Source organism: Zalophus californianus, chromosome 2 (genome assembly GCF_009762305.2).
Source record: "Zalophus californianus isolate mZalCal1 chromosome 2, mZalCal1.pri.v2, whole genome shotgun sequence".
Taxonomy (NCBI): Eukaryota; Metazoa; Chordata; class Mammalia; order Carnivora; family Otariidae; genus Zalophus; species Zalophus californianus.
In genome coordinates, this window is record NC_045596.1 from 132,206,909 (window position 1) to 132,230,104 (window position 23,196).

At 37.7% G+C, this 23,196-nt stretch overlaps 1 protein-coding gene across 3 annotated transcripts in view; it reads left to right on the plus strand.

The window, feature by feature from the left end:
- Positions 1-21,738: 21,738 nt before the first annotated feature.
- The window catches only part of GRIA2 (glutamate ionotropic receptor AMPA type subunit 2), a 149,446-nt gene continuing 147,988 nt past the window's right edge, over positions 21,739-23,196 (plus strand). The window contains exons 1-2 of one of the 3 annotated variants that reach the window (XM_027598314.2): positions 21,739-22,226; positions 22,761-22,901. In XM_027598314.2, coding sequence (XP_027454115.1) covers positions 22,139-22,226; positions 22,761-22,901 — 229 coding nt within the window. In that variant the 5' untranslated portion in view covers positions 21,739-22,138. The remainder of the gene's footprint in view (positions 22,227-22,760; positions 22,902-23,196) is intronic. The other 2 variants (XM_027598313.2, XM_027598312.2) reach the window with 2 other exon arrangements.

The window sequence follows — 23,196 nt, forward strand, 5'->3', positions numbered from 1 at the left end:
TAGCCACTACGGAAAACAGCATGGCAGTACTCCAAAAAACCTAAAAATAGAACTACTATATAATGCAGTAATTTCATTTCTGGGCATGTACCCAAAAGAATAGAAAGCAGGGTCACAAAGATATATTTGTAAACCCATGTTCATAGCCGCATTATTCACAACAGCTACAATGTGGAAGCAGCCCAACTATCCATTGACATATGAATAGATAAGCAAAATGTGTTATATATATACTATGGAATATTATTCAACCTTTAAAAAGAAGGAAATTCTGATGTTTTCTAAAGCACATGGATGAATCTTGATAACATTATGCTAAGTGAAATAAGCCAGTCACCAATAGACAAAAACTGTATGATTCCAGTTATATGAGGTACTTAAAGTAGTCAAAATCAGAGACAGAAAATAGAATGGTGGTTGCCAGGAGCCAGGGAGAGGGAATGGGGAGTTATTGTTTAATCAGTATAAAGGATCAGTTTTATAAGATAAAGAACAGGGATATACAGTGCGATGGTAATATAGCATTAGGAACGTATTTAATACCACTGAACTGAACACTTAAAAATTGTTAGGATGGCAAATTTTGTTGTGTGTATTTCACCACAATAAAAAAAAATGTAAAAAAAAAAGATATTTGCTAAAGAAAGACAAAGAAAAAAGAAAAGAAAAAAAATAATGAAAGAAAGAAAACCCTGGAGTTGAATCTGTGTCAATCCCAGTCAAAACCATTTGTAGACCCCTGCGGCTACTGGTTGAAATCCAGTGTAATCAGATTTGCAGGTATTGATTCTTTTCCAATTGCCATTAGGCACAGTTTCTTATTACGTTAGACATTTCATCGGGTGCCAGAGGACATGACATCTCTCAGTCCATGAGTACATGGCCTGAACACCCACATGCCCACTTGTTCATAAAGTCAGGAGCTAGCTAGGCATCTACCTTAATTTTCCAATCCCCCTCTTAGCTGGCAACAGTATTTTATTGGTGATCATCAAATGACCCAATTTGATTCTTCCTCTAAATCTCCACAGATGATTTTATAAGTGAATTCTCCATATGCAGTACTTTTTTTTAATTGCTCAGTCATCTAGAGTCCATTTGCCTAACCATATAGCAAAGGTCTTTGGTTATAACCCTAGTCTATAAATACTCAAACACTTTTTAGAGGACCTGAGTCTAATTCCTCTTCTGCTTTTAATTATACATTTCTCAGTTCTATTCATTATTTATGTGAACTTGCCCTTGCTTGTTTCTGTCAAAGTTTTACCATCTGCTGGGCATATTGTGGCAATTTCCAAACAGCATTATGGCTCTAAGTTTGGGCACTCCCTAAGATTGAAAATTCCCTAAATTTGGGAATGCCTGCTAGTGACCAGGAAGCCTATTTTTCACCTGCAGGGAGAGAACAAGATTCTAACTACAGAGAAATGGGGGCAAGGAGTTCCTCAGAGATCATAAATTAGTGGAAAGTGAGGCAATCCACTCATGTTTGTGGCATACCTCACTGAAATCTCCCCACTCTTGTGCTGTCCTTAAACTTCCATTTTTTAAAAAAGATTTTATTTATTTATTTGAGAGAGAGAGAGAATGAATGGGAAGGGCAGAGGGAGAGGGAGAAGCAGACTCCCTTCCGAGTGCAGAGCCTGACTCGGGGGTCGATCCCATGACCCTGAGATCATGATCTGAGCAGAAACCAAGAGTCAACCAACTGAACTACCCAGGTGTCCCTTAAACTTCCATTGTATAAGTCAACTTTGCTGTGTTGCTCTCTCCCTATTAGAATGCTATTAGAAAGCTTAATTCTTTTAGAATGCTTCTATGATATCACCTAATTCATCACTGGCATTTCTGTCCTTATATTTATTTGACCCTTCTGTGATGGGTAAAATTTTAATTAACACCCAATAAGAAGCCAACACTTTCTTTCAAGTAAGCTAGAATTAACAGCAGTCTTAGGCAGTCCTTAGATCCAACACCCGTGAGGCCTCAGCTGAGTAACCTTATTCAAATTATGCCAAAGGTCTAGTCTGGGAATATTCTGGTTGCAGATACCTCTACTGTAATGTGAACAGCCAGGTCCTAAGAGTTTGATGGGATTACTTGTGACACCACTCTCTGTAACTCTTTCAATGCTTGTTTCTGCACAGAGCCCAAGGCAAATTCAAATTTCCTTCTGGTGACTTTGTGATTAGGAAGCAACAGGATTCCTAGATGAGAAAGATGATTTTGCCTTTACATATCAAGTAAACTGAATGAATCAGAGGGTTCATCACATTTAGTCCTTAATAATGTGCTGTTCACATTTAGTTCCTACTTAATATACTGGCTAGACAGGGTTATTACAATGGCAGTTAGTGGGAATCAAGATTCTCACTTCAGCCAGTTCCTTAATCAAAGCAATGATAATTTACTGCCCTTCTGGATTTTTATCTTGCTTAATGCTAACTACTGAGGAGAGCTCAGGTAATTCCCAAGTTCCTGTTTATTGAGGCCAATTTAAACTGGAACAAAAGCAGACTGAATTTATATCCCTTGTGAAAATCATCCCTATGTCTCCTTCACATATAACACTTATCCCAGTTACGTGTGTAGTTATAGGCAATGAGGCCACAGAATAATCTACCCAGTCATTATTTCCAGTTTGTAGCTTTATCTCTACCTTAATTTTCTTCACTCAGCATGTGTACCCTCCCAGTTTCAACCTTGAGCCCTTCAGAACACATTCTTTCCCCCCAAGAGCCATTGCTATCCCCCATGGGGATAACTCTGCTTTGAGCACTGGACAAAGACACTTTGGCATGTGCTCTGACATCTTAGTCCAGTAGTTTACTTCATTGTTAAACTATTTTCCAGACTGTCTCCTATATTGATCTCCTGGTCACTCATATTTACTGAGGAATTTATGAAGTAGTATCGCAGACCCTACTTGTGCATTTGCCTGATCCCCTCAGGATTTTTACCAGTTCCTTGGACCCATCCTTTGGCTTTGATGTGTTTTCTGTGCAAAGATCATGCCTGAAGATGATAGCTCTTTAGAGGATGGCTCTAGAATATCGAGGTGCCCTGATGAGACACAATTTCCTGGAATTCACATCGCTTCCTGAGTCAGGGCATCCTAATGCCAGGGACTGACTGTATGGGCAAAGAGAAATCCAGATCCTTTACTCTGAAGTGAAACTTATGTTCTTGAGCTCCCATAGGGATCCAATTGATCTGGGAATTCACCTGAAGTTGCATATCCTCCTTGGCTTGTTCCCTTTCCCTCTCTGGTTTCTAATTCCTTTCCTACTTTCTCCTGGGAGTACATCATAAATCACTTGTATTTGAATTGTTGGCCCAGGTTCTGCTTCTAGGAAATCTGACTTAAGGTACCTAACTAATAATATCCAATTCTTGTCATCCCTCTGGGTAGCATTTATGCCTTAGAGAAGGGATGGCAAACGGGTGTGTTTTGTCACCAGGCTCTCTTCTGACTTCATTGCTGTCACTTACTACTTCCATTGTGCATGTGATGTCATCTTCCCTGCTGAACTCAGATGCGGGCTCAGAATTCTCTACAACACGCTTTAGAAAAGCACAGATAATCCTGAAATGTTTTAAGTGTTTAACTTCAATATAAAACAACAACAGTAAATAATACCAAAACTGTCCTTTTAACCACTCCATCTCCCACCCTCACTGTCTACAGAATCTTACATATAAATCCGATTAAATCCATGCTATATTCTCTGCCTAATCATCTACTTAGCAGTGAGTATGTACACTGATGTTTTCTTCTCTATTTTCATTAAGGAGTTTTAAAGGGATCCTACAGTTATATGGTCAGAAAGAAAGAGCACATTGTCTTGTTATGGATGATCACTGGGATCTTGAAAGTATCATCAGTTTACTTGGAGTATGCCTCTTACTCTTTTGAATTGCATGAATTTGGAAGTGAGTATATTGAAAGATGCAGTTATTCCTTCTGCTTCTTCATAGAACAGCTTCAGTTTGGCTTCTTTGATGACCAATCTTTAAAAGACAGTTCTTTCTTTATCATACTGTGTCTATTGAGTTTTTTGTTGTTGTTGGTTATCACAGCCTATTTTGTAAACTTCTATATTAACTTGTTATTGTTGATATCTCTAATTATAAGAAAAAATTAAATAAAATTTTCATAGGAACAGGGACCTTATCTGACTTGTTTACCATTATATTTCCCACAGTCTATTTAACTGGCACTGAGGAGGAATTCAACTAATATGAGGTGAACAAGTTAATGATGAATGAAATAGTAGGAAGAAGCATATGTGAGGGCTGGTCTCTGTGGAACTTGAGTACACAATGCTGAAATTAAGAATTACATTTTATTCCTCTTTCCTATGATTTTATTATGATTTTGCCTCATAGAACAGAGGATCACACATGGTTCTTTGAGTTAGACACAATCTATGTTTACATCCTGGGTCTATTACTTACTAGTTCAGAATTACTTAAATTTCCAGGGCCTAGTTGTTCCTCTTTAAAATAACATTGTGCCTAAAAGGACTTGCAAGGGAGATAAAATGAGGCAAAATGTTTAACATCTAGTATCTGGCACATAGCAAGTACTCAGTAAAGGTAACCATTTTAGAACTTACAGCATACAATATTTTTTATGTATTAGGAAGGTAAACGGAGTAAACTGATATAACTCCTAGATGTAATACACACTAATGTGAACACTAAATTATTTATCTGAATAATAAACTCCTAGTTCTAAAATGAGATGTAAGATCCTGGAGATCATCCTGCCCATCATTCCATTAGACATTAATTAAGATTTGTTGTTCATAGTTTTTGGACAACTTATAAAATAGTTTTGAGAAATTGCTAAGCTTTTAACAGCTGTGAAATTTATACACCAAATATATCAAATAGGAAATATAAAAACACCACTTAAAGAGTGCAGTGGATATATGTGGCTCCTTTAGACCTAAATTTTCTTGCTAATCTATGGAGAAAGTTGACCTGTATAAATTAACCTTAGCCTTCTTCCAGTTCCTTCACTTTATCATAATTGTAAAACAAGTAGTTAAACCCACAAAACTGTATTATGTCATAACAAAAAAAGACAAGATTTTTGTTTTAGTTGCTTGACCTCTCTCCAGCATTAAAATAGCAATATCTAACTGGCATACTATCAGTGACAGATTTTTGCATTTATCTGTGATATAGAATGGCAGTCAGACGCTGCTATTTTAAAGCTGGAGTGGGGGAAAGCAAGCAAACAAACAGAAAACTACTAAACAACTAAAACAAAAATCTTGTCTTTTTTGTTATGACATAATACAATTTTATTTTAATTTTTTAAAAATAGCTATCCAACCATGATGCATTTTAGCACAGTCAGGTAAAAATCCTAATTATTGTTGCCAAAAAGAGAGTGCTGAACAAGGATGTTTGTGGGCTAAAAATTCTTTTATGGAACACATTAGCAGTATCAGACACCAAAATATTTATGATGTTATAAAACTGCTGAAAACAGAGGGGGCATTCAGTGCAGTTTAGAGTTTATTTGGGCCTCAAACTACTTTCATAATCTTGCAATTCTCTCAAGCAGTATATGTAGTAGCAAATGGTGTTATTCAGCAAGTTTACAGTGTTACCAGAGTTTATGCAATGTTCAAGCAAAAGCCTTTGAAATAAGTAGAATGCTATCCTCAAGGCAAATTATATATAAGTAATCAAATCAATTTAAAGATTTCTAAGATTAGAGAAAGCGTTTTTGTGTGTAAACTCACAAAATTTCTCCTTTATTAGAATTAGCCTTAATTTTTTCCATGTCTACCTACTCTAATGGACATGCTTGTCTCTCTGCTTACACGTTTCTGTCTCCCTCCTCTCCATTGTTAAGAGTAACCATGCATTCTCAGTGAAACTGTCAAAATGTTAGTTATCTCAATAAGGTACTTGTAATTAAAATATTATATGAGAGCTAAAATCACTAATTCTACTGTATTAAATATTAAGAGATATAGTTTTATAAAAAACATGGCTTGTATGAAAACTGAACAAGTAAGTGTATGTCATTACCTGTAGTGTTCTGTGGTTACCTTATTGCTTAGTCTGCAGAGAATAATGACTTCAATGTCTGATTTGTTTTCACTTATTAAACATGTTCACCATGGGATAATGTCTATAAAATCAGATACTGTTATGTTAGATTAGGATTTAATAAAAATTGTGAAAGCTTAAAAAAAAAAAAGAGTATCCATGCATTCTATTAACTCCTGGCTTTCATGTGGTGTAGTCCCAAATCCAACCACTGCGTATCTTCTCCTGGACAAACGTGCTGGGTTAAAGTTGCCCATGTGCCTTAGGCAAGCCATTTGGGATAACCCTTAGGACATCTTGTTGGAATAAAGCAAACTAAAGTGCTTTCTTTCCAGCTGGAGAAAATACCAGTTGCTACAACCATAAGAAGAAATAATCTTAATCTTGTCTGGTCAAAGATAATCAGAGTGATTGGAACAAACAAATCCTACTATAACTCTGGAATTTCAGTTCTATTAATTATTATGTTTATCTTATTTTTAAGGCAGTTGGTGCTGGGATTTTTGTTGTTATTTGTATAAAACACAGATTTAGCAACAAAACTACTCTTTTTAGAAAAGGGAAATTATATTTCTTCCTGACTCATTCAGATATAAGAACTTAAGCATTACCATATTAAAGTTGAGTTTTGCTTTAGTCTTCAGGCTCTAGTAGTTCTATGGTTTTTCCCATTGAAAAGCAGGTTTTCTAGGGTGTGTGACAGCATTGTAGAAATTCCTTTGAATATCCAAAATCCTTGTAGTAACTTTACCTCTGCTGGTGCAGAAATGGAATTCAGTTTCCATAACAAGGTTTCACTGGAGGTTAGGGTGAAGGAGAGGGTCACATCCCAGTAGTACAACTTAACATGGAATATTAGACCCCCATTTTTTAACAAGTACTTTGTGTCTTCTTTCCCAGGAATTTTTGACCATCTCCTCTGTAGATCCTGGCTCCTGCCTTGCTGTGTTTCCTTGCTTCTCTGTTTTCTGGGCCACTTATATTGGGTGTCCTCTGGAAATTCACCTTAAAAAAAAAAAGAATTTATCCTTTTCTGCCTCTTAGTTGTAGATTTCCCTTTGGACAACCAAGAACTGAAGTGTTCTATTAAATAAAATATTAACCCAGCTGAGACTTACCCTTTTGCAGTTGAAAACTGGCAGAGGCTTTGCAACTGAAGTCTTATTTTGCATTTCCACAATATTAACTTCGATTTCTCTAGAACTCAGCACATTGGTGATCAATAAATATTTGTTGAATGGATGAAAACATAACTGAACAATAAAAATAAAAATATAAGTATATAAGGGATTTAGGTTGACCAAATATTGTAGGTATTTGCACAATACTATCCAAGTATTCCATCCACTTATTCTCCATGTAATATTTCTTCCTAAATTTAGACTATTCATTCTTTAATATTATCTGATTTGAATTGGCTTTTTAAAACTCCTTAAGGATAATTGCCCTTATAAAAAAAAGTTTTATATGGATTATGTTTGCTATATTCCAGAAAGACAAATTACCATTGGGTAATTTCTTTACACTTCTTATCAGTCTATGTTAAAAACAATAACAAATTCGTGTTCTTCCTAGGTATTAAACTAGGGTTGTATTCCTATCAATAAAGTTACATCATAGAAAGCAGTTTCAGATCGAACTAATTTCAAGTTTGGTCATGGAGGAAAGCAAACCAATCCCCTAAAAACTGATCTCAAAGTGTAAACTGCTCTTGTGGAAGCCCAGGCAGGTTTTGTTTGTTTGTTAATGCAAGTGCCTGACTTAAGCTTTGATTACAGAGGCATTTTATTTCAAAGAAGCCTACTTTGAATAAACACAGTGCCAGAGATACAACTAGATACCAAGCCAAGCCACCTCCCTGCACTGAGGCTCTTTTGTTTTGAAGATCTTAGTTGATTTTGGTAACAGAGCATTTGGGCAACTTGTTTTTTCTCTTTCAGTGCCTTAAATTCCTGCTTTTATGTTTTAAATTCACCAATAAAGAATGAGCCTGTGAAACCTTACGCCCCAACCATTGATCCCAATAAAAGCAGAACCCCAAGTCTGTGTGCGTGACCTCCTTGTGTGTCCCCAGGTGTGTTAACATAGTTTCCAAGTCTTGTAAGTAATAAACATTTAGATTTTTGTAATCTCCTCGTGGTTACTGCTGAAGGGTCTTGCAATCACAGTAGGAATCACAAGGGCCAGTCTAACCACAACACCGGTTATTGATAGGTTGAGACCAGTACAGAACAATTGCATTTTTCCAGGTCTCTTCAGGCTGTGGATTGAAAATGGGTAATTTGTAATGGTAATGTTCATTGTAATGGTAATGCTCTTGACTCCTCCTGTAGAATACAGTAACTTAGCCACCAAGTGGCTCCATCTTCTGGGGATCTCTGGAGTACTCTTGTGTGTGTTCACAAACAGTCCTCCCAGTTCTTCACATCTGGTCCTCCATCAATATCTGATACTTAACAAGCCATTTGATGATGTACCTCCCCCCCCGCCCCCGCCCCAAGTCTCATGCTGGTGCTACTGTGAGAAAATCTATGTACTCTGTAAAATGTTCCCATAATGACAAAATCTCAAGCTGCCAAAGTCACATAGAATTCCTTGGATGGTTATTCTGACATAGTCATGTCATGATCCAAGCAGAATTGGGGGTGGGGGGGTAATAATCCAAAATGACACTAATCATGCTATCTTGTCTCACAGAAACTCTTGTGAAACCATCTCCTCCATTATCTTCTCTGTCTAAAGATATAATCAGTGTATCTGAACTCAGGTCAGACGGACATTATACTGTCTTTCGTTTCCCTGCTTTTCCTCTAGGTATGCTTGCAAAGTCACCCAAGCTATCAACTTGCCAATTATTGGGAATGAAAAACAATGTCTTCCTTATCAATAGCCGCTATGAAACACAATTTCTGGTGTCTCTGCTGAGAGGTTCATCTTATATCCTAACATTTATCTGAATCTTTATTAAGTTTAAGAAAGAATGGCCAATGTGTACTGCACATATTTCCATTTCCTCTTCAAATTACACTTTCTCCTTCTCTGTCCTGCTTTCTGTTCCAGGCCGCTGACCTGTAGGAGCTGCATCGGTGGCTTCCTTCACTCTGACTTTCAGTTGCCTTTAGCCAACAAGGAGCCTGGTCAGGTGATTGGAGGAAGAAAGCAGAGTGAGGTTGGAATATTTCTTCCTCTCTTTTCCTTCTAATGGGTCACGTCTGGTGATCTATGACCCCCAACCAAAGATCATGGCTTCTCCTTCTAGATTCAGGTACTGGATTCCTCCATTTATTCCTTTTAGCCTAAGGATGTCAGTAGTCCTGCTGCTACTACCTTGGATTATTGTACTGAATTTTGTGGTTTCCTTTAATTGCATACATTTTGTAAGTAAAATATCTTTGGATCATTCTTTTTGCATATGTTATCTGTTTTCTGGCGGGACCCACATATAATTTGTGTTGCAAGTGGCCCTAGGAAATAGAACCTTACAATGGGATTCAAACATTAGATTGCTCACATATTTTAAGGAACAGAGGATATGCTTCTTATGAAGGAGGGGGAATGGGACTTGGATGATTTATTAAAGATGGTGGCACCATGATTATAAACATTTTCACTGATGGCAGTATAGGATGAAGTGGAACTGGAGGGAAATCAGGTAGCTGTGGCATTTTGTTGTTATGACAATAGTAATGATTTGAAATATTGGAGTCATCCAGCTTCTTCCTCTGGCCCCAGAGAACAAACAGAGGAGATATAAGAAATTAAAAACCTATGAGCATACAATTAGGAATATGTATCAAGAATGAGTCCCTCCTCTCCTATAGTAGCAGAGAATTTATGGCCTGAGGAAACTTAGGTAAACAATTAGGTGCTCTACCAATTAAATATAGATACTATATTAAGTGGTATAATATACAAGTATATATTATAGTTAGAGACTATATTGTCTGTAACATAATGGTGCTGGTAGGCAAGGAGTGGAATTCTGGTGCATTTAATAAACACATTCGTACAAACTCGGATGAGGTTGGGAGCTTATAAATTCTGAATTCCTCCGAATTGCTGTGTAAGCAGAAGCAGAAGCAAACATTTCAACTCTACAAGGGAGCCATTCCCTATGCGGAAAAAAAAATGTGCACAGAACAGGTGATTCCCAGGATGAAGCCAGTTCTTTCTCACTCCAACGTCTTTCATTGTTTCCACACCAATAATAATAATAATTATTATTATATTATATATTATATAATAATATTATACATAATAACTTATATATTATATAATGCATGATAATATTATATATATATATATATATATATATATCCTAAATAATATTTATCCCACTGTATCCTCAAGAGAGGTAGAGAGACTACTCTGGGTGTAACCTCTATAGCAGAACTTGACACTGATACCTTATATTGATAACATCGTGTTAATTGGACCTGATAAACAAGAAATAGTAAGCCACTTAGATGCCTTAGTAAAAATATGCATTACAGAGTGTGGGAAATAAACCCCTCAGAAATTAGTGGGTTGACCTCATAGGTGAAGTTTTTCAAGCATCCAGTGACCTGAGACTAATTGTGCTTTTACCACCCACCACAAAGAAAGAAACAATGCTTGGTAGACTTGTCTGGATTTTGCAGGCAATGTGTACCACATTTGGGCATGCTGCTCTGACACATTTATTAGATTAAGCTATAAGGTTGCCAGTTGGACTGAAAAAAAATAAACTCCATTGGCAATTTCAGGCTGCAGTGCAAACTGACATTTAAGTCTTGAGACCCAGTAGACACAGTGGTATTCGAAGTGTCTGGGGCAGACAAAGTTGTTGATATAGAGAGCATGGCAAGTTTTAGTAAGGGAATCTCAGCACAGGTGCCTACGGTTTGAAGAAAAACCTTGCTCCCCTCTGCTGGCAATTCTTTTCCATTTTAAAAGCTTCTAGATTGCCAGTAGGCCCCAGGATATACTAAGCTTCTGTCCAGAGGATATCACATGATTTTACAACCTGATTTCCCCATCCAGAAGAAATGACATTATCTAGGGGCGCCTGGGTGGCTCAGTCGTTAGGCGTCTGCCTTCAGCTCAGGTCATGATCCCAGGGTCCTGGGATCGAGCCCCGCATTGGGCTCCCTGCTCCACTGGAGGCCTGCTTCTCCCTCTCCCACTCCCCCTGCTTATGTTCCCTCTCTCACTGTGTCTCTCTCTGTCAAATAAATAAATAAAATCTTTTAAAAAAATAATAAATAAATAAATAATAAAATAAAAAAAAGACATTATCTAGTCCATTGTACCATAAAATTGTACCTGCCCAGCAGCATACTATTATAAAATAGAAATTGTACCTACCTGCCTCGAGGGGAAATGTGTTATGCCACGGAGTAGATGAAGAGGTTCACTACTCACTACAGTTCCTCTTAGGATTCTCTTGTCCAGTAATCAGACCAAAGGGAACTATAGAAGCCCCAAAAAGGACTAGAACATCAAGGACTCAAACCCTGCAGGAATGAAGATTTGGGTCACATACAACAAGTAAAGAACTCTGTCTCACTGAAGTGCTGACTGAAGTAACATGAATATGGAAGGAAGGCTTTAAAAAAGTGGCTATTTATGTCTCATAACCATCTACAGATTTGGAAATGGTTGTAGCTATGTTTTATGCTATTTATCTGTTTCTTTTCTTCTCTCTTTTGTCCCCCCTTACATTATATGAAAAACACCAGTGGAGTCCTGCTGCATACTTTTGGCTAGCAGCTTGCCCTTCTAATTTCTGCTGTCACCCATTGAGTGAGAGTCAAGTGTATTCTGGAAAAAAAAACAACACATTTTATGACAGTTGAATTTGATACTGTGATTATGCAATTTGGTTAAAATACTTTGTAAATTCATAACATGTGAAAAGAGAATTGTTGAAAACCATGTTGGATGTTCTGGAGATACTAATGCAAGTAGGCAAAAAATTTTATTCTAGTTAAGAGTGAGCAAGGCTACCAAAAATATGAGAAAAATCATAAAAAAATGAAAAAGATTTAGTGTTCATATTTCTTCACAAATATTCTTAAATTCTTATTCAGTTTTAGAGAGACTGAAATGGGAAATTATTTAGGAGAACCATGGTCAAGGTAATGGCCTGGTCTCACTTCAAATGATGGAAAATGATTGTACATTTATCAGTACTAAGTGAAAGCAGGATTTTAAAGGTATGCATGTGTCTTCTCTTTCTTCAATTTTTTGTTTTGAATGACTTTTCTGAGAAACAGTAACTATTGTATAAAACACCACAGGCTGATGATGTTAACTTCTCAAAGTCAAACTGCAGATGAAGCCTCATCCATGAGTATCAGAATCAGTGTCAAGTGCTAACACAAGAGCTTGAGGGGTTCTATCCCACACATCCTTTAATCCAACATGCACCAAAGTGAACACATCATTTGCTTACATTTCTGCTTTCTAGTGTTCTCTATGTTTCATCCTGAGGTGAGGCCAACATTGTCCTGGACATTCAGCCTAGTACAGGAGTTGGTTTTGTTTCTCCATATCCTTTACCTACATGACATGCCCGTTCACTAATAAGTTCTACTAAGTTTCCATCCTAAATATTTCATAAAACCAACATTTTCTTCCTATCCATATTATTACTCTCTTAACTGGGATTCTCATCATCCCCACTGGGAATATAGCCTCCTACCTACATTCAATATGCTTCCCCATAAATACATTCTCCACAGCCTCCAGAATGTTCTATCTAAAATACAAATCTTAAGAACTCATCTTTGTACTTAAAACTTTCCAAATGATTTCCTTTTCCTATAGGATAAACTACCTATTTCTTACCATGATCTAGCTTATTTCTGTTACTACTTGTCTTACACTTCTCTAGAAACATTGCATTGCTTGTAATTCCTGGACCACACACATACCTTTACTGATGTATTTGCTCTTAAATGAAGCATTCTTGAAGTCAACCAAGATGGCAAAATAAGAAGCCCCTGAATTCCCCTCTTCCTATGAACATGAATGTATAGCTAGCTACACGTGGAGCAATTACCATGAAAAGAAATCCAGAAACTGAGCAACTACTATGCATTGAGTGAATGAGGAAAATACGCACATCAAGGTTAGTAAAGCCTGAGACACACTTTGCCATAAACCCCATCCCCATCACAGTGCCATACTATTGAGAAGGAACTCCCACCTCCCCACTTCTCTCTAAAGAATGAAGGGTTCAGAATCCATATTTAGTGCCCTAACTTTTAGGATTCCCACTTGAGGGATGGGCCTCCAAAACACCTAGTTGTGAAAGCAAATGAGGTTTGCATCCAGGAGACTCAAAACTATGGTAAGAAGAAGAAGAAGAAGAAGAAGAAGAAGAAGAAGCTGATAATGGGCCTGTGAGTACTCCCTGCTGCTATTTACCTCAGGGTTCAGCATGGAGGAAGTAGGCAAAAATGAAAAAGGTCTATCTGGGTACTTTAAAAGCTGCTGTCTGAGGGTTAGGCATCTAATTTAGCACACATCCAGGGTCTGGCTAAGATCCTCCCTGGAGACTGGGGAAGCTAGTGGACCCTTCCCTTTCCTTCTTGCTCTAGCCCACTTCAAGCCACCAATTCTTCCTAGAAGGAGCTTGTACACATGTCTGGTGTGCCAAGCTTTTGTGATTGCTGTCTGAGGGGCAAGACCCCAGATCGCCTGGCTTTGAGAAACAACAGGGCTTTCATTTATGAGTCCCACAGAACTGTAGCAAAGAAAGAAGCATTTCTTAATGGGTACAGAAGCACCTTCCCTACCCTCTATGGCTATACACCAGGGTCTAGCACAGAAAGAGTAGGCAAAAATGTCCATCTCCAGTTTATCCCTGGAAGGGGCTTGACTACATACTTTCCCAGCTGCTAACTGGGGACCCAACTTCCAATCAGCTTGCATCTGGGTGCAAAACATGATCCTCCCCTTTGGGACAATGATAGGTTTTGGCATGCTCCCAACTACTGTACCCACTAGGAATGAGGAAGGTGGTTTGGCCAATCACAAAGATTTGAGGAACAACCAGAAACTTGGGCCAAGATGATTAACAAGGTTCATCTCCTACACAAGACCACTCCCTCAAGACTGAGAGAGGTGCCTGTTTGATTTAATGCGGAAACCAACACAGACAGTCAAGGAAAATGAAGAAACAGAGAAATGCATACCAAACAAAGGAACAAAATAGATTTCCAGAAACAGAAGTTAGTGAAAGGGGGATAAAGGATTTGCCTGATATAGAGTTCAAAATAGTGGCCATTTAGATGGAATTATGAAGAAATAGAAAATATGAACAGACCAATTACTACTAGAGATTGAATCAGTAATCAAAAACCTCCCAATAAAGAAAAGTCTTAAGACCAGATGGATTCTTCTGGTGAATTCTACCAAACATTTAAAGAACAATACCAAGCCTCCTCAAATTCTTCCAAGAAACAGAAGAGGAGGGATAATACTTTCAAACTCATTTTACAAAAGCCAGCATATCTTGGAACCAAAGCCAGACAAGGACACTCCAAGAAAGAAACAATTTCAGGCCAATATCCCTAGTGAACATAGATGCAAAAATTCTCAACAAAATATTAGCAAAGCAAATTCAATAGTACATTAAAAGAGTCATACACTATAATCAAGTGTGATTTATTCTAGGGATGCAAGGATGCAAGGTTCAACACCTGCAAAGAAATCAATGTGAAATACAACATTAACAAAATGAAGAATAAAAATCATATGATCTTCTCAATAGATGTAGAAAAAGCTTTTGAAAAACATCATTCTTTCATGATACAAACTCTCAACAACCTGGGTATTAGGGGGAACATACCTCAATATAACAAAGGTCATAAATGACAAGGCTTTATGGGGTGCCTGGGTGGCTCAGTCGTTAAGCGTCTGCCTTCAGCTTGGGTCATGATCTCAGGGTCCTGGGATCGAACCCCACATTGGGCTCCCTGCTCAGCGGGAAGTCTGCTTCTCCCTCTCCCACTCCCCCTGCTTGTGTTGCCTCTCTGGCTGTGTCTCTCTGTCAAATAAATAAATAAAATCTTTAAAAAAAATGACAAGGCTTTAGCTAACATCATACTCAACAGTAAAAAGCTGAAAATTCCTTTCCTTTAAGATCAGGAATAAGACAAGGTTGCCTGTCCTCACCGCTTTTTTTCAATATAGCCCTGGAAGTCCTAGCCAGACAATTTGGAAAAAAAGAAAAAAAGAAGAAGAGAAAAAAGTAGAAAAAGAAGAGAAAAAAAAGAAAAGACATCCAAATGGGAAAGGAAGAAGTAAAATTGATTCTCTTTACAGATGACAGAGTATTGTATATAGAAAACACTATGTCTCACCAAAAACCTGTTAGAACTAATAAATTCAGTAAAATTGCAGGATTCAAAATCAATATAAAAATTAATTGTTTCTATCATCGACAAAGAACTATCAGAAAGAGAAAATAAGAAAACAATCCAATTTACAACAGCATCAAAAAGAATAAAATAACATACACTAAATACTACAAAATTGATGAAAGAAATTGAAGAAGATACAAATATATGGAAAGTGATTTTGTGCTCATGGATTGGAAGAATTAATATTATTAAAATGTTCATGCTGTCCAAAGTGATCTATAGATTCAGTGCAATCCCTATCAAAATTCCAATGACATTATTAACAGAAATAGAAAAAAAAATCTAAAATTTGCACGAAAGCAAAAAAGACCATGAATATCCAAAACAATCTTCAGAAAAAACTTAGGTAGAGGCAGCATATTTCCTAATTTCAAACTATATTACAAAGCTATAGTAAACATAAAACATATGAAGTTAATATTAAAAACAAACGCATAGAATAGAGAACCCAGAAATAAATCCATGTATATTTGGTCAATTAACTTTTGACAAAAGAGTCAAGAATATACAATAGGGAAAGGATAGTTTCTGCAATAAATGGTGTTCGGAAAACCAGATTGCCACATGCAAAAGAATGAAAGTGGACCCCAATATTATACCATACACAAAAATCAACTCAAAATGGATTAAAGACATGAACATAAGACCTGAAAAATAAAACTCCTAGAAGAAAACAGGAGGCAAGTTCCTTGACATTGGTCTTGGAAATGATTTTTTTTTTTTAACACCAAATGCAAGAATAAATAAATAGGCCTACATCGAACTAAAAAGCTTCTGCACAGCAAAGGGAAACCAGCAGCAAAATCAAAAGGCAACCTATGGAATGGGAGAAGGTATTTGTAAATGATATATTTGATAATGGGTTAATATCCAAAACATACAAAGAACTTATTCATCACAATAGCAAAAACCAAAAATCTGATTAAAAAATGGGCACAGGACCTGAATAAACATTTTTCCAAAGAAGACGTACAAGTGGCTAACTGGTACATGAAAAGATGCTCAGTATCACTAATCCTCGGAGAAATGCAAATCAAAGCCATGATGAGACATTTCCTCTCACCTTTTGTTACGGCTAGTATTAAAAAGATAAGAGATAACAAATGCTGGCAAGGATGAGAAGAAAAGGGAACCACTGTATACTGTGGGTGGGAATGTAAACTGATACAACTATTACAGAAAACAGTATGAAGATTTCTCAAGAAATTAAAAATAGAGCTACCATATGGTCTGGCAATCCCCCTTTGGGTGTATATGCAAAGGAATAAAACCATTATCTTGAAGAGATACCAGTACTTCTATGTTCATTGCAGCATTATTCATACTAGCCAAGGTATGGAAACAATCTAAGTGTCTGTCATTGCATGAATGGATTAAAGAAATGTGCTATATATGAGATATATATGATATATATGATAATATAATATTATTCAACCTTCATATGAATGAATCTGGAGGGCATTATGCTAACTGGAGTAAGCCAAACAGTGAAAGACAAACACTGTATGATATCACTGATTCATGTGGAATCTAAAAAAGAAGTCACACTTACAGAAAGAGAGTAGAAGAGTGGTTGCCTGGGGATGGAGGGTGGGGGAAATAGGGAGAGGTTGGTAAAGGAATACAAACATTCAATTTTAAGATAAACAAGGTCTGATGATTAATGTATAAGATGATTATAGTTGATAACACTGTATTGTATAATTGAAATGTGCTAAGAGAGTGGAACTTAAATGTTCTCAAAACAAAAAAAGGATAAATATGCGAAGCAATAGATATGTTAATTAACTTGATGGGGTAATCCTTTAACAATGGAAACATATATCAAGTAATCACACTGTACACTCTAAATACCTTAATTTTATTTGTCAATTATAAATCCATGAAGTTGAAAATTAAAATAAAAAAAAAGTGTTTACCTCACTACATCCCCACCATTTATCTATCTATAACTTCTACTTGACTCAGTTCAGGTGTTAGCCTTGGGTGACTCTCCTCTTTCCTGAGCTCCAACATAAAATGTGCTTTATCGATTCCTCTTTGCCTCACCATATTTTAACCATATGCCTACTTGTTTCATTTCTTATTGCCCTTCTCACATGGTCTTCATCATTTTCTTACTTGAATGAAGTCTGGGAATTTCTTGAGAAAAGTTTTTGTTGGGTCATCTTTTTATACACTGTGTCAACCACAGTATTTGGAATATAGTAGTTCCTCAGAGTTTATTGAATTAATGAAAGAATTGAAACACCGTTTTCCAATAAATATTTCTGGTACAGGATTGTTACCTATAATATAAATTCATATAACCAAAGCTCACAAACAACCTAAAATGAAAACTACTTATTTTCATTTTTGGACATTCTAAATTCATTTTAAAAAGAGGTACAAAAGTCTAACTTGCTTAGATTTAGATATATGTTTTGGGTCATGTAGTTGATCTTATTGAATCAGTGATTTAAATTTTTGCTGCATAAAAGAAAAGAATATTGTCTCAATCTAGAATAACTATTAATATTAATGTTATTCTTTATCTTAATTAAAGAACTGAAATTTCTATCTATAGTCCTAAGTGATTAAAATCCTCATGTTTTCTTATTCACTTCTTTATTTGCTTTTTCTCAGCCAATGGGGTCTCATGTCTGGAACCAGGGTTCTTTCTGCAGGAGCTGCAATCTGCTATCTTCTGCTGAAAGAACATGGACCCTCTTTCCTTCCTATTGTTGAGTTGCATCCAAGCCTTTCAGATGGCCTACATTTTCACAGTTCCAGAGGACCGATAGGAAGAAAGGCAGTGACCTCCACTTTGGTGAGACTTTGTCACTAGGAAGTATGGTATTAATTTATAATCCACTTTTTTTTTTATTAATTTTTTTTTTTTTAAGATTTTATTTATTTGACAGAGAGAGATAGCGAGAGCAGGAACACAAGCAGGGGGAGTGGGAGAGGGAGAAGCAGGCTTCCAGCGGAGCAGGGAGCCCGATGTGGGACTCGATCCCAGGAACCTGGGATCATGACCTGAGCCGAAGGCAGACGCTTAACGACTGAGCCACCCAGGCGCCCTATAATCCACTTTTGATAATGAAATCGGCTAAAATTTGTACTACCAGTCATTGAAAAAATTATCACAACCCTCCTCACATACAATGACTTTCCTTTCCTTTAGGCAAAGCTATTTATTATGGAATAAAAACTAAAACTGTGCAGATTGGGTAGGATATATAATATCCTTAAGCATTTTAAAGCAGATTTAAAAGGGAAATTATTGTTTCCCATGTTGAAACAAAGATTAAGTGAAACAGAAATTGAAATTTTACATATAATACTTATTTCTAGCCTTAATTCTAAAAATTATATTTAAACACACGCATAAAGGAACAACAGTAACAACCAACTAAGCAAACAAACAAATGACAGGGTGGGTAGTATTTTTATTTCTTCCATGTTTAATGTTAACTTATCCTTGCTTCAGGAAACAATACTTATGGATAATTACCAAAATTGAACAGCAGAGGGCAGAAAAGAGCAAATTCTGTTGCTTTGAGCAAGCTACTGTATTCAACTATAAATCTAGTAGTTTTGGAATTTTCAAAATTGATTTTATTACTGATAAATTAGAGATATATTCTTGAAGTGAGAAGTTTATAAGTATTCAAAATAAATTCTAGTAGTTTTCATTCATTTTCATAACTATTTACTTCAGTCAATTTAATTACATTTATAATGATAGTATTTTATGCTTGAAAAATATAAGCTATATAAATATTATAGCACATTAGAAAGAGTTCCATGAATGATGATATTAATATAATGATACTAACATTGCAGGAAATGTATCCAGGTATGTTGTGAAATGTACATATGTAATAACTACCTTGAGAAAGACACATCAATAGAATAGCAGTTGAATTACAACTAATGCCTACTAAATTTTTTACTTCTATTTTATATATGAATTATAATTTGTCATTAAACAGTAATATTTGCCCAGAGTTCTTACATTATTTACTAGGGAAAATGATCTATGATTCAGCAAATTCTTACTTTATATCATTTGCTTTTATAGAATGTAATTCAGTCATTTTGAGTTCATCTTTGCCTCTGAATTTGAAATAGATTAGTATGAAAATAGTTTTTGAAACATTTTTTAAAGAAAAATTCAATTTCCATTGATCTGCACTTCAAACGTCATTGTTTCTCCACATTTAAGCTCCTCTCTCTCTCTTTCTCTCCTTTTATTCCAAGTTTCTTTGTATGAAATTGGAGTTCTTGTGGAAAAAACTGAATGGAGAAAAAAAGAAAATGACTGGAAAAGTATTTTTTATTTTGCTCTTAGAAATTATTCATTCATATGTATTTTTATATACATCATATATTTCAAATAGGGAATAATTTCAGATCATTTTTTGTGCCTTACATCACAACTAGTGATTAAATAGAGAAGCTTAATTTAATTATTCTTTCTATTGTAAATTTGGATATATTTTTATTTATAGCTCTTTTGCCATTTTTATCCTTAATTTTTAAAAAACTAAATGCATTTTAATTCACAGGGCCTGTTTTACATATAGTGAATTGCTTATTAACAGACTAAAATAAATTCTTGGTGATAAAATTAGGAGATATTTTTACTAAGGTATTTTACTAAGCTTAGTAGTAGATTATGGATATTTCACTTCCTGGTTTAGGAATAAATATCTAAAATCAAAAGCAGGGGAAGATCATAACTTGAAATCACAGATTTATAGGATTTGAGAGCCATAGAGGACACTTTGCCCATCTTTCTCATTTCTAAAAATGAAGAAATCAAGCCCTGGAACGATTGAGGGCCAAGTGTGAGTTAACAGTTAACAAGGAGGTTGTAGGAATGATGTTAGTGTGATAATTGCACAGGAAGGCAGCATGATAGACTAACACTCTCAGCATTCTGAAATATTAGCAAGTCAATCCTTTAGTATTATGGGCTCCAGTCTACTGCCTTCTGGAAACAATCCCTTGTACTAAACCTTCCTTTATTTCTTTGTTTAAACCAAAAAATCCATAAAACTTAAGAATTTCTGAGGCAGCCGAAGGAATTGCCAGAGCAGGTTCCCAGGCAACTGCTTGGCAAGCGGTGAGAAGTGCATAAATTCCGCAGGGGGGAAGTCTAGTCTTAGATCCTCCCCATCAACTCCCTTCCCACAAACTTTAATCCCTAACCTCATCTTTCTTTCGCAGTGATCTCAAGCTCGGGCGTTTAAAGTGATGAAAACTTAGCTTACTTTCTTTGAGCAGTGATTTCTCAAAACCCAGGGCCAACACGCGGTGGAATATCCGGTTTCTCACTACGTCTCTGGGAAAGATTGTGCAGCTCAAAGGCCTTTCTAGACTTACTTCATCATCTTTCTTTCTCCTATGAGCCTTTCCTTGAAACGGAGTCTTCTGCTTTCAGTAAAGAAAGGGCTTCTAAAGAGCCAAGTCTACATATCTACTACAGGAGGGAATCTGTCTGCAGTGAAGTCTGCCAGACCTGCACTCAGCTGGCTCTGCAAGTTGGCATTATGACCCAATGGAACACACTCTAAAGATGGGATATCCATGCAAAGTGTTTCAAAGATTCAATCTTGATCTCTTCCTATGCGGCTTTAGCCTTTAAAGAAAGAATTTTGGGTTTGTCCCTGGATTCTGGCTACATCACATTTAGCAAAACTTCACGATTTTGGAACAGTTCTTCGATGGGTATTTTGTTTTCTTGTTTGCTTTTTGGCTGGGTCAGGTGAGGAGGATGATAGCTTTTCTACATTGCTAGGTGAGTTTTCACAGGCCATAGAAAACGAAAACAAAAATTACTTAAAATGTAAAACAGTAGGGCCTGGTGAGAAAACGCTTCACCGGCAACAATTAGCAATTCGGCTTCTGCACAGCAGCCGGAAATCAGCTTTGCTGCGTTTGGTCCAGGCTGGAGCATCTCAGCGGCAGCTGCTGCGGAGGCACAAAGGTAGCACGAGGCGAGGAGTGGGGCGCTGTCCTCGGTGCTGAAAGGCAGAAGCGTTCGGTGGGCGCGACGGCTCGCGAGACCCGAGGTCTAGCCCAGGGGTGGCGGCTGCCCGGCTCTGAGCCGCTCTTTCTCAACGCCGCGCACGCGAAGCTGCCAGGGCAGTGCGGGGTGCGGGGTGCGGGGTGCGGGGGAGGGGTTGGACGCGCGCGCTAGCAGCCTGCCGCGAGTCGCGCACGCGCGCCCGGGACTGCCTGCTCCTCTGTGACTTGCGTGTGTGTGTATGTGTGTGTGTGCGCGCGCGCGCGCGTGTGTGAGACAGAGGGGAGAGGGAGAAGAGAGCGCGAGAGAGGGTGAGTGTGTGTGAGTGCATGGGAGGGTGCTGAATATTCCAAGACACTGGAACCACAGCGGCAGCTCCGCTGAAAACTGCATCCAGCCGGTCCTCCGGACTTCGGGAGCAGGGACAGGGCGCAGGGCATCAGCAGCCACCAGCAGGACCTGGGAAATAGGAATTCTTCTGCCTCCACTTCAGGTTTTTAGGAGCTTGGTGCTAAATTGCTGTCTCAAAATGCAGAGGATCTAATTTGCTGAGGAAAACCGCCAAGGAAGAAAGAGGAGGAAAAGGAAAAAAAAAAAAGGGGGGTATTTTGTGGATGCTCTACTTTTCTTGGAAATGCAAAAGATTATGCATATATCTGTCCTCCTTTCTCCTGTTTTATGGGGACTGATTTTTGGTGTCTCTTCTAACAGCATACAGATAGGTAGGTACCCTTTGTGCTCTGCTTTTGAATTGTGCATAATTTGGTGGTAATCTTTGTTCACAGTGGACAAATTAATTCATGTCATGTAGACTTATGTCATACCTTGACTGCATTCCAGATTTAAACTGCCTAGAATATACATGTTTTTCTTAGCATGAAGCAAAGGGAAAAGGCTATGGCTTTGATACAATAGAGGAAAAGGTGTTCTCATTTCTGATCCCCAAATTTTATTAATTCTGCCTCAAGCAACATTTTCCTGTTTGTTCAGGTCCTCTAGGGGGTCTGAATGAAAAGGTTTTGGTTACCGGGAAAGGCTAACGTTTCTGGCCACCTACCTTGCCCTCAGACTCTCATCTGTGTCTTGACCCCTTAGCTTCCATTTGGAGATCAGCTCCCCGCTGCCCGAGTCCCTTGATGCGTTTATTCGGCCTATTAGCGAGAATAAGAGACTCCTGGGCTGTTGGGCGCTAGCGGGCTCCCCTCCTTTCCTTCCCTGGCACTGACACTGTTCTGCTTGGTGTTTGTTCTTTGCAGGGGGTCTATTTCCCAGGGGCGCCGATCAGGAATACAGTGCATTTCGGGTAGGAATGGTTCAGTTTTCCACTTCGGAGTTCAGACTGACTCCCCACATCGACAATTTGGAGGTAGCAAACAGCTTCGCAGTCACTAATGCTTGTAAGTAATGAATATTCATGTCTTTTGGATGCCGCCCGCGGAGCGCCCGCGAGTGTGGGGTGGTGTGTGTGTGTTTCTGTGTGTCAGTGTGTGGGTGTGAGTGACTGCACACGCGCGTGCGTGTGACGGCGTAGGGAGAAAGTGGCTGCAATCTCGGGGACCCCCGCTGGCGGGGAGGGGGTGAAGAGGGAGCAAAAGGCATTGAAGAGTGTGCGCACTAGGGAAGTGGGGTGAGGATTGGAGCTGGAGGGGGCTTCCTTAGGTTCTGGGGATTCTAGCTTATCTTGAGTGCTTC